This window comes from Chiloscyllium plagiosum, unplaced genomic scaffold (genome assembly GCF_037043375.1).
Source record: "Chiloscyllium plagiosum isolate Xiang-an unplaced genomic scaffold, Cpla_swu_hap1 HiC_scaffold_5, whole genome shotgun sequence".
In the NCBI taxonomy this organism is placed as follows: domain Eukaryota; kingdom Metazoa; phylum Chordata; class Chondrichthyes; order Orectolobiformes; family Hemiscylliidae; genus Chiloscyllium; species Chiloscyllium plagiosum.
The window spans coordinates 95,559,398-95,572,065 of record NW_028270143.1 but is presented as its reverse complement, the minus strand read 5'-3'; the positions used below and the strand labels follow the sequence as shown (position 1 = coordinate 95,572,065).

Sequence of the window (12,668 nt, the reverse complement as noted above, 5' to 3'; positions counted from 1 at the left end):
ATTTTGTTTGGTAGAAGTGCATTGTTATTTTCAATTAAACAATAAGTTCAGAAATGGTTCTGGGATTTAGTCGATCATTAGGACAGTGGTGTCGGTTTTTGGAACATGACTGAAAGGACATGTTTGTAGGCCCAGAAACTAATTATATAAACAAATGGAATAGCTTTTTTTAAAATAGAAATATTACAACTATTTGAAAATGAATACAATGATTAATAACTTTATTTCATGCTACTAGCTCAGTAATTATTCATTTGCTTAGTAAATTGAAATGCATAAACTATGTGCATTGAATACGCAAAGTTTTAATGCATGCTTTTTAATTGTAACTTTGTTAAAATAACTCTATGTACTTTAATTTTAACACATTTGCTTGTAGGAAGAATTGGACATCGTCTTGGACAGTCTTGCAAGGGTCATCTCTGCTATTTGCTAAAAATCAAGGCAGTGGAAGTGGCTGGGTAATTAATATTTCTGCCATGTTTTTTAATGTAGTGCATTCATAGTATCCTTTCATTGTCATAAAATTATGTGGAGTAATTTTACTGCAATGTTAATAAATTGTTTAAATCCAATTGGCCCAATAACAGTAGTGAAGTTATGCACCAGCAATGTGTTATACTGTAAGCACATTACATTGCCTATCATTTTCAACATGGATTGTTGAAAAATTATTATAATAATTAGTGAGTGCAAATGACAATATCTGACTTCTGAATTTTTTCTTCTTAGCCACTTCACAGATAGCCATTAAATTACATTGCATTGTATTGCAATTTCTAATTCATGATTTTAAAAAATATCTTTTGAAATATGCCACTACTGACACAACCTATTTCTTATGAACCAATATTATTAAGTTTTCAGCAATTTGTAATGTAACCATTTGGGTCAGCCAGTTAAGCAATAATTTATTATAGTTAAGTTTTCTGGGATTTTCATCCACATTGTTGTTGTATGCACTGTTACATAGCTTTCTTTCGCAAACAAATTAAATCTAGTAATGTTTTATATGTGTATGGATAGGATTAAGAAAGTAGCCAGTACAGTGTGTATTTAGTTTCAAGATATAAATAGTAATTTTTTTTCTTTTAACTGGCAACTCAGCTGAGCGATATCTAGTTGATAGTGTTATAATACAATGAGCAGCATTATGCATTTTGCTGGGTGACTTCTCATAATACATTTAACAGCTTTATTGCATTCCTTTTATTTATTTGTTCTTTTATTTGTTCTGGTGCAGGGTAGTAGTGGGGTTAGCAGCTAATTCAAAAAAAATGTTTGATAACATTGTTCAGCAATAAGAACACAGTGTGCATTTTGCTATTTCAGCCGAGCTAGTTGTACATAATGCACCTGGACTTCCAAATGTTCTCAAGTTTACTGAATAATGGATTTACACATTTAGATTTGCTACTTAAGATATTTTAAATGATCAGTTTCTTCCAGTATTGATCAACAGTCTATTTGTTCCTTCACAAAACAGCTTGATAATCATCCATATCATTGCCTTTTGAGAAATGTGGACGAGAAAGCATGCATGCACTACCTATGCACATAACAATAGTAGCTGCATTTCAAAGTGGTTCCTTGATTGTTGATACTTTAAAACATTCTAGACTTGATACAAACTAAAACTCATGACACCATTACATTATTGGAATATCTGATATGCAACTCAATATAAATATGTTTTCATAGATGTAACCCTGTTCCATCATCTTAAAAGCAGTTTATACTTAAATTTTTGTTGATCAACCTGTAAAATCAAGAACATGAAATTTGCACTGCCTGAATGTGTGGTAGAGCCCAGTTCAATCTATAAATTCAAAAAGGAGTTAGACTGTTATTTGATAGGAATATGTGCAGGGTTATCGAATACAGGTAGATAATGGCTTAAAATGAAATGCTCATTCGGAGGGTCAGTGCAGACACAACAGGCTCAGTGCTGTAATAATTGAATGATGTTAAAGATATTTATTGTTAATTAATATGAATAAATATGAAAGTATTTCTGTTGAAGTGGTCACAATTATTTTCTCCCCTTTTGTTTTGCAATTCTTTCCCTTTTACAATCACTCCTGATCAGTCTATGGAGCAGCACGGTTGCTCAGTGGTTAGCACTGCTGCTTCACAGCACCAGGAACCTGGGTTTGATTCCATCCTCTGCATGGAGTTTGCACATTCTCTCTGTGTCTGCATGGATTTCATCCAGGTGCTCTGGTTTCCTCCACAGTCCAAAGGTGTGCAGGTTAGGTAGATTGGCTAAATTCGATTTGATTAATTGTAATCACGTGTGCCTAAGTACCTTGAATTGAAATTAATTGAATTTATTGTCACGTGTGCCAAGGCACAGTGAAAAGTTTTGTCTTGCGAGCAATACAGGCAGTTCACATAGTTTAATAGCATAGATAAGTAAATAGTAGGTAAACAGTGGCAAAAACAAAAAACACCGGTACAGGTGAATGCTTAGAGTTTGAGAGTCCATTCAAAAAGGAGTTAGACTGGTTTTGATAGGAATATGTGCAGGGTTATGGGGATACAGGTGGATAAAGATTTAAAGTGAAATGCTCATTCAGTGAGTCAGTGCAGACACAATGGGCTCAGTGCTGTAATAATTGAATGATATTTATTGTAAATTAAAATGAATAAATATTGTTTTGCGAGCAGTACAGGTAGATCATAGCAACAAACTTGACGCTGTCAACCTTCTCAACCTCTGCTCCATTGATGTAGATAGGGATATGGAGTGACCTCCTCCCCTCTTTCTGAAATCAACAATCATTTCTTTTGTTACGCCAGCATTGAAAGAGACGATGTTGTGGTGCAATGATAACAACAAGCCCTCTGCCTCCTTTCTGTATTCTGAGTCATCGTTGTTTGATATCCATCCTACCATGGTGCTATCATCAGCACACTTGTGGATGGTATTTGTACAAAACTTGTCTACACTGTCATGAGTATGCAGGGATTACAATAAGGGGCTGAGAATGCATATTGTGTGGGGGGGTCCAGTGTTGAGAGTTATCATGGAGGAGATGCAGTTGTCCATCTTCACTGATTATAGTTTTTGGGTCAGGAAGCTGAGGATCCAGTTGCAGATAGCGGAGCCAGGGCCTAGGTCTCAGAGCTTTGAGATTAGTCTGGAGGGCATTATGGTGTTGAAGGCAGAACTGTAGTTGACAAGTAAAAATCTGACATAGTTGTCCTTTTGTCCAGATGTTCCCGGGATGGGTGCTGGGCTAGAGAAATGGCTAGTGGACCTGTTACATCGGTAGGCAAATTTCAGGGGATCGAGGGAGGCTAAGAGTTGATGTGGGCCATGAGTCTAGATTAGAGTGGTGCTAGAAAAGCACAGCAGATCAAACAGCATCCAAGGAGCAGGAAAATCGATGTTTCGGGCAAAAGCCCTTCATCAGGAACTTTTGCCAGAAACATTGATTTTCCTGCTCCTCGAATGCTGCTTGATCTGCTGTGCTTTTCCAGCTCCACTCTAATCTAGACTCTGATTTGCAGCAAGTGCAGTCCTCACTTTTGCCAACCTCTCAAAGCATTTCCTGATTATGGAGATCAGAGCCACTGGGCAGTAGTCAATAAGGCACGTTGCATGTGTTTTCTTGAATACTGGGCTGATGGTGGTCTTGCAGCAGTTGGGGACTTCGGCTTGTAGGAGGGAAAGATTAAAGACGTCAGTGAATAGTTCTGCCAGCCGGTCCACACAGAGTCTAAGTGCACAGCTGGGACTCTGTCTGAGCCTGTTGCTTTCTTGTATTGACTCTCAGGAAGACTAACCTGACATCTGCAATGGTGACGGAGGGAACAGCTGTATCCAGGGCTGTTGGGTAAGTGACACCATAACTTTGGCATTCTACTCAAAATGAGCATAAAACGCATTCAGTGCATTAGAGACGGATGTGTTTTTGTCCATTATCTTGCTCTGCTTCATTTTGTATCCTGTTATGTTGTGTATGTCTTGCCACAGGCAGCACATGTGCTTATTTTGGTTTGGGCCACTAACTTGGTTCAGTGCTATCTCTTGCCATCTCTAATGGCTTTGCGGAGGTTATTTCTGGATTTTCTGTATAGATCTGAGTTGTCCAATCCTGCACACGTGGTCTGCAATAGGCAGTGGATTTCCCAGATTATCCAAGATTTCCGGTTGGGGGAACACCTGGATTGACTTCTTTGACTCTCAACGCTCCATGCACTTACTAATGAAGTCTGTGACTTTGGTGGCGTACTTGTCTAAGCTTCTCGCTGAGTTCTTCAAAATGGTCAAGTCGACCAATTCCAAACAGTCCTGAAGAAACTCTTCCCCTGCCTCAGACCAGCATTACACTATTTTCTGTGAATGGTCCTCCTGTTTCAGCTTCAGTTTGTAAGCTGGGAGGAGGAACTCAGAATTGTGATCTGATTTTCTGGATGAGGGATGGAGCAGTCAGTGTCTTTAATAGTTATTTGACATCAGTCCAGGATGTTTGGTCCTCTAGTGAGGAAGGAGATGTGTTGATGCTATTTTGGCAGCACCCTCTTGAGGACACCAGCCATGATGAATAAGGCCTTAGTGAATTTCATCTCCAGAGCGTTTGTGGAGGTGTAAATTTCATCCAGTGTAAATTGCCCCTTGTGTCCAGAGATGTGCAGGTTAGATGGGTTAGCCATGGTATAAATGCAGGGATACACTGGGTCTGGGTGGGATACTATTTGTAGGGTTGGTGTGGACTCAATGGGCTGAATGGCTTGCTTCCACACTAGGAATTCAATGAAGTCGTAAGCTCTTGTGTGAGAAGGAGTCACTAAGTGTATAGCACCACTATTCTGTGTCTTTTTGTTGCTGTGAGAAACTGAATAGCATCCAGGATTCCTCTGAGGAACTCTATAAACATATGCTTGTAATTTATCAGTACTTTGCAAGTCCTTGTCCCCAGTATTACATTTAGCATTTCAGAAGATAATTGAATAATTTTTCTACTTCAATTATAGCCACAGCGTGGCCTTTTGCCTAGGATTTGTATCCCATATAAGAAGGGACTGCTACTAAAGTATTACTGAAAAGTTTGGAATTGAAATTCCAATATCTCTAATAGTATCAGTTGTACATAAAAATATTTGTGTCCAGGAGCTCTACACAGCATCAAATGACAACAATATGATGGTGTGAGACCATGATGTCACAGTTATCAACAGACTAATAAAACACACACATACAAGCTTTGGCCTATGAGTATAAACTAAACTTTTTATTAATGTGAACAAGAACAGTTGACCCTGTTCTGGGGCTATATAAAATATCACCCAAAAGTTTTCAGCTAAGGTCATAGTCATAGAGCTGCACAGCACGGAAACCGACCCTTCGGTCCAACTTGCCATGACAACCAGTATCCTAAATTAATCTAGTTCCATTTCCCAGCAATTGGCCCATATCCCTCTAAACCCTTCCTATTCATATACCCATCCATATGCCTTTTAAATGTTTTAGTTATACCAGTCTCCCTCACCTCCTCTGGAAACTCATTCCATGCATACACCACCTTCTGCATGAAAAAGTTGCTCCCCAGTTGCCCCTCCAGTCTTTCCCTTCTCACCCCAAACCTATGTCAACCAATTCTGGACTCCCCCACCCTTGGGAAAAGACCTTGGGTATTCACCTCATCCATGCCCCTGATGATAAGGTATTTTTGACTTGCTAGTATTCTGACCAGGTTGGGGAGAAGTACGAAGATCAATTGCTGCAGTGAGAGTATTACAGTCTTTAAGGAGAAAGTGAAGACTGCAGATGCTGGAGATCAGAGCGGAAAATGTGTTGCTGGAAAAGCGCAGCAGGTCAGGCAGCATATTACAGTCTTTAATATGTATGAGACCAGTAATGTAGGACTAATTACACTATAGTTGAAATCTCATTGAGGAGAAGACCAGGAAAGGAAAGAGGATGATTCTTAGGTGGTATTGTATTGAATGGCAATAGATTGAGAACGAGGGAGATGCAATATGACCCTGGTGACTTTGTACACCAGTTGCTGAAAGTAAACATGCAGGTGCAGCAGGCAATGAAGAAGACAAATGATATGTCAGCCTTCTTGATACAATTGTATTGGAACTTGGTATGATCACACCTGGAATTTTGTATGCAGTTTAGGTCTGCTTCTCTAAGGAAGGATGTTCTTGCTTTGGAGAGCATTCAAATAAGGTTTACCCATCCGATTCCTGGAATGGCAGGACTGATGTGTGAAGAGAGATTGGATTGAATTGGACAATTTTCATTGGAGTTTAGAAGAATGGAGGTGGATTTCCTAGAGGCCTAACAATTCGAACAGGACTCAATAGAGCACATGCATGATCCAATGACTGGGGGAGCCTAGACCAGTGGCCACAGTCTGGGATATTGCAGCTTTGTAGAACTTTAGTTGGGCCACATTTGGAATATTGTGTACAGTTGTGGTCACCACACTGCCAGACTATGTGGCCTGGTTTGGAGGATATTAGCTGTGAGGAGAGATCGGTCAAAATTGATTTGTTTTCACTTGAATGTTGAAGATGAGGAGAGATCTGAATAAAGTTTACAAATTGAGAAGCATAACTAGAATGGATAGTTGGAATCTTTTTCCCAAGATCAAAATGTCACATATAAGGGACATCGGTTTAAGGTAAAAAGGGGGGGTAAGTTTAAAGGAGATGTGAGAAGCAAGTTTTTTTTGCACAGGGTGGTAAGTGTCTGGATTGCACTGTCAGGGGTGTTGGTGGAGGCAGATACGATAACAATGTTTAGGAGTCATCTTGATAGGTATATGAATAGTCAGGGAATGAGGAATATGGACCGCATATATGCAAAAGATTTTTAGTTTAGAAAGGCATCATATATTGGGCGCAGTCTTGGTGGGTCAAAGGACCTTTCCCTGTGGTGTACTGTCCTTTAGGAGAAAGTGAGGACTGCAGATGCTGGAGATCAGAACTGAAAATATGTTGCTAGAAAAGCGCAGCAGGTCAGGCAGCATCCAAGATTATGAGGTAAGCCATTTAAGACCGAGGTGACGAGAAATGTCTTCACCCATAAAGTGGTGAACCTGTGGAATTCTCTGTTACAGACAGCAGTTGAGGACAAAACATTATATGTTTTCAAGAATGAGTTAGATATATTTCTTGGATCTAAAGGGATCAAATGTATGGAAAGAAAGTGGGAATAGCGTACTGAATTGGATGATCATATTGAATGGCAGAGTTAGCTTGAAGAGCCAAATGGCCTACTCCTCCTCCTATTTTCTGTGTTTCTATGTGTCTACATTGGAATGAGCAAGGAGTAGTGTGTAAGTAGGCTTTACAAAGTAGGTGGTAACAAAGCATCATTGCCTTTACAAAAATATGGAACCCCAGACTAGGGTGAGGATGATCCTCTTAGTACCAGTGAAAATCACTGTTGCTGTTTCCTTTTGCACAACTAATTCAATTCTGTCTCAGTAACATCTTTTAGGTTAGCATCCATTGATCTGTGCAGAAGATGACAGAGGCAACCTGCAGGAGAAGAGATTATTTTGTCTTGTTTCATTTCCCAGAAGAAAGAAGACCAGGATGAAAGAGCATGTGAATTCACTTTGATAATGGACTTCCTGAGGGTCCCGTTAATAGACAATAGGTGCAGGAGTAGGCCATTCAGCCCTTCGAGCCTACACTGCCATTCAATGTGATTATTCCTAATCAGTATCCTCTTCCTGCCTTATCTCCATAACCCTCGATTCCACTATCTTTGAGAGCTCTATCCAGCTCTTTTTCTTAAATGAATCCAGAGACTGGGCCTCCACTGTCCTCTGGGGCAGAGCATTCCACACAGCCACCACTCTCTGGGTGAAGAAGTTTCTCCTCATCTCTGTCCTAAATGGTCTAACCCGTGTTTTTAAGCTGTGTCCTCTGGTTCGGCACTCACCCATCAGCGGAAACATGTTTCCTGCTGCCAGAGTGTCCAATCCTTTCATAATCTTATATGTCTCAATCAGATCTACTCTCAGTCTTCTAAACTCAAGGGTATACAAGCCCAGTCGCTTCAGTCTTTCAGTGTAAGGTAATCCCGCCATTCCAGGAAGTGACCTCGTGAACCTACACTGCACTCCCTCAATAGCCAGAATGTCTTTCCTCAAATTTGGAGACCAGAACTGCACACAGTACTCCAGGTGTGGTCTCACCAGGGCCCTGTACAGCTGCAGAAGCACCTCTTTGCTTCTATACTCAATTCCTCTTGTTATGAAGGCCAGCATGCTATTAGCCTTCTTCACTACCTGCTGTACCTGCATGCTTGCCTTCATTGACTGGTGTACAAGAACACCCAGATCTCTCTGTACTGCCCCTTTACCTAAATTGATTCCATTTAGGTAGTAATCTGCCTTCCTGTTCTTGCCACCAAAGTGGATAACCATACATTTATCCACATTAAACTGCATCTGCCATGCATCTGCCCACTCACCTAACTTGTCCAGGTCACCCTGTAATCTCCTAACATCCTCATCACATTTCACCCTGCCACCCAGCTTTGTATCATCAGCAAATTTGCTAATGTTATTGCTGATACCATCTTCTATATCATTAACATATATTGTAAAAAGCTGCGGTCCAAGCACGGATCCCTGCGGTACCCCACTGGTCACTGCCTGCCATTCCGAAATGGAGCCGTTAATCACTATCCTTTGTTTCCTATCAGCCAACCAATTTTCAATCCAATCTAGTACTTTGCCCCCAATACCATGCGCCCTAATTTTACTCACTAACCTCCTGTGTGGGACTTTATCAAAAGCTTTCTGAAAGTCCAGGTACACTACATCTACTGGATCTCCCTCATCCATCTTCAGAGTAACATCCTCAAAAAATTCCAGAAGATTAGTCAAGCATGATTTCCCCTTCATAAATCCATGCTGACTCTGTCCTACCCTGTTACTACTATCCAGATGTGCCGTAATTTCCTCCTTTATAATAGACTCCAGCATCTTTCCCACCACTGCGGTCAGACTAACTGGTCTATAATTTCCTGCTTTCTCTCTCCCACCTTTCTTAAAAAGTGGTATAACATTAGCCACCCTCCAATCCTCAGGAACCGACCCCGAATCTATCGAACTCTGGAAAATAATCACCAACGCATCCACGATTTCCCGAGCCACCTCCTTCGGTACCCTGGGATGTAGACCATCAGGCCCCGGAGACTTATCAACCTTCAGACCTAACAGTCTCTCCAATACCAAATCCTGGCAAATATAAATTCCCTTAAGTTCAGGTCCTTCAGCCACTGTTACCTCCGGGAGATTGCTTGTGTCTTCCCCAGTGAACACAAATCTGAAGTACCCATTTAATTCTTCTGCCATTTCTTTGTTCTCCGTAATATATTCCCCTGTTTCAGTCTTCAAGGGCCCAATTTTATTCCTAACCATTTTTTTGCCTTGCACATACTTAAAAAAGCTTTTACTATCCTCCTTTATATTATTGGCCAGTTTACCTTCGTATCTCATTTTTCCTCTGCGTATTTCCTTCTTAGTAATCCTCTGTTGCTCTTTAATAGCTTCCCAGTCCTCAGTTTTCCCACTTATCTTTGCTATGTTATACTTTTTCTCTTTTAACTTTATATGTTTCTTAACTTGCCTCGTCAGCCACGGCCGCCCATGCCATTGCTGGGATATTTCTTCCTTTTAGGAATGAACTGATCCTGCAACTTCTGCATTATACACAGAAATATCCGCCATTGTTCCTCCACAGTCATGCCTGCTAAGGTATTGCACCATTGAACTTTGGCCAGCTCCTCCCTCATAGCTCCATAGTTCCCTTTATCCAACAGAATTACTGTCACTTCCGACTGCACCCTCTCCCTCTCAAATTGCAGATTGAAGCTTAATGTATTATGGTCACTACTTCCCAATGGCTCCTTCACTTCGAGGTCTCTGACCAATTCTGGTTCGTTACACAATACCAGATCCAGAATTGCCTTCTCCCTGGTTAGCTCCAGCACCAGCTGCTCTAAGAATCCATCTCTGAGGCACTCCACAAAGTCTCTTTCTTGAGGTCCAATACCATCCTGATTCTCCCAGTCTTCCTGCATGTTAAACACCCTCATGGTTGTCATTCTCATTTGTGAATAACTACTATCCTGAAAGCACCAGTGTTGCTTTCCTCCTTCAGCAGTCTACACTATTGATGAACTTCAGGCTTGCAAGACAAATAAGAGGTGGTTACTTGGAGGCATGGAAATATTCCTTCCATATATGGCTCTAACCCTCTTCCATCATCACAGGTCAGAGGGCCTTCAACAAGAGTAATGGAACCATAAGTCTGCTGAAGAAAACACTTTGCTGCCTGCATCAGTCAAGGGGTCTCTGTATTGCATGCTAAAAAAGTTCTCAATGTTTCTAGTCATATTTTATATCTGCCACAACCTTCCTAATTTGAGGACCCGGCCACTACTTTCTGAAAATGCCACATTGGACATAAGAGGAAGTAGAGAAGAATGAAGGAGGAAAAGCCCATGTAACAGGCTTCATTGCAGTAAAAACAAACATCTCCTATGTCCGGATTGACCACAATCTCCTTTTGGAGGGTTCATGTTAGGCAAGATTTAGATAGTTTAAAAGAAGTTTTATAACAATAATGAGGGAAGTGATACAGTAATGATAACAAGAGGAATAGAACATAATGACATAATGACTATAATGACAAGAGGAATAGAACATACAAACATAAGAGATCAAAAACAGCATCTGTCAATAAGTGCAAGAGGAGCAGTCAATTAGCGCAAGTGTCCTAAATCCTACTCAAAAATCTCAATTCTCTCAGGTGCGTGATAAACCCTGAACTTGGGCCTCAATTTATCCTCTCCACAGTGCTCCCCCAATTGTTTCTAAGTTCACTCCAGCTGCAGGATCTGACCTTGGGTATTAACACAAGTATATATTGGATAACTAACAGGAAACAAACAGAGATGGATGTGTCATTTTCAGATTGGAAAACTGAAATAAATTTTCTGCCATCAAAATGCAAATCTCAAAAATTTGGTACTCTAACTTTAAGCGATTTTGGAACAAACAAATTGGCTATCTCCCAGTACTTGTTTTAGGGCTCTTTGCATTCACAGAGAATGTTCCTGATGCACGTAGCTGTTGTTTAAATCTGTTAATGACCTTGCGACATATTTTAACTTCTCATCTGATCTCCATTCCTGAAACTCCACCCCAATCCTAAAAGAACTGCAGATTCTATAAATCAGGAACAAAAACAGAAATTTCTGGAAAAACTCAGCAGGTCTGGCAGCATCTATGAAGAAAAATCAGAGTTAACCATTCCCAGAAAGGATCACTCGACCCGAAATTTTAACTGACTTTTCTCCACAGATGATGCCAGACCTGCTGAACTTTTCCAGCAATTTCTGTTTTTGTTTATTCTTTTAGCCACTTGCTCCAAACTTTCTAATTGCATTCCTGAACCTCTTGCACTATCTAGCTCTCTGTCCTTCTTTATGACCCTCCTTAAATCATACTTCTTTGATCAGACTTTTCCTCAGTCACCTTAATTCCTTGATGTTTTTTCTCTGCTAAAGGCATCATATAAATGAAAGTTGTTAATAAGAGGATTGGGTTAGTCAATTCATAAATGTGTTGTCCAAGTAGATACCTCTACAGCTCATTTCCTTCCAGTTATGCCAAATTTCACTCCAAGCAATGCAGAAATCAGCTGTGATTTTCTTTTTGGAAGCATGGCTAATCAGCAGTCATGCTGCATTATTTTGTAGAGAATTTTTAGATTGCATACAAAGGATGCAATTTTTTTTTGCAAGAGACAGTCATTTCAACAGTTCAGGTCCATTGGTGTGTAATTAGTAGCAATATGTTCAGTGGATGAAGAGTTCCCTCATGTACTTTTGTCACTGTCAGTAAGGCAAAAGACTGCTCACATGGAGAAAAAAAATATTTATTTTCCTAATGGACATTGGGGCTCCTGGGCTCAGGGCTCACTGCTCCGTCTGCTTTTCTTTTTTCTGTTTCGCCTTTCTTTTTTCTCTTTTACTTACTTTATTTACTTACTGTGAAGAGTTTGAATGGCATTGACAGTGGTGAGTTAACCTGTTACAGACTCATGGCGGAGTGAGCCCTGAGGCAAAAGATTGGACCTGAGGATCGGCAACTTTGTCATTGGTTGAGTCTGTGTGGCGGCGCAAGGGGATCATGGTATCATTGACGAGGTGGGTGGCAGTGAGAGACTCTGTTAGCAGGTCCCCTGCAGGTCGTGGTGGAGCTGAATCAGCCCAGCGGCGAAAGATGATGCATGAGGATTGGCAACTTCGACATTAGTTGGGTCTGGCATAGATGACAGCGATGCAGTGTAGTTCTGAGTGACTCAGAACTCGAATGTCGATGGACTTCTGTTTAAGCTATATCTCTTCATTTTTCTTTTTTTCTTAAACTATCAAAATGGCGCTGTATTGTGGCAACAAATGAAAGCTTTCCACTGTATTTTATTGTATTTTTCACTAAAATACACATGACAATAAAATCATTCATTCATCAAAATCATTCATTCACTTCTTTCTTTAATGCATTGGACTGATGTTGGTTATCATTTCCCCTTATTATAAGGTTAAGCCAGTTCACTTTCTTTTTAAAATTGTTTTGCCAAAGTTGTATTGAAGCTACCAATGAAGATCTGTATAC

The 12,668-nt window shown here is 40.4% G+C and overlaps 1 protein-coding gene across 5 annotated transcripts in view; it reads left to right on the top strand.

The window, feature by feature from the left end:
• The window catches only part of arhgap12b (Rho GTPase activating protein 12b), a 200,324-nt gene that overhangs the window by 151,613 nt on the left and 36,043 nt on the right, over positions 1–12,668 (top strand). For all 5 annotated transcript variants that reach the window (XM_087987515.1, XM_087987514.1, XM_087987513.1 and 2 more), the window contains one exon: positions 380–461. In XM_087987515.1, coding sequence (XP_087843641.1) covers positions 380–461 — 82 coding nt within the window. The remainder of the gene's footprint in view (positions 1–379; positions 462–12,668) is intronic.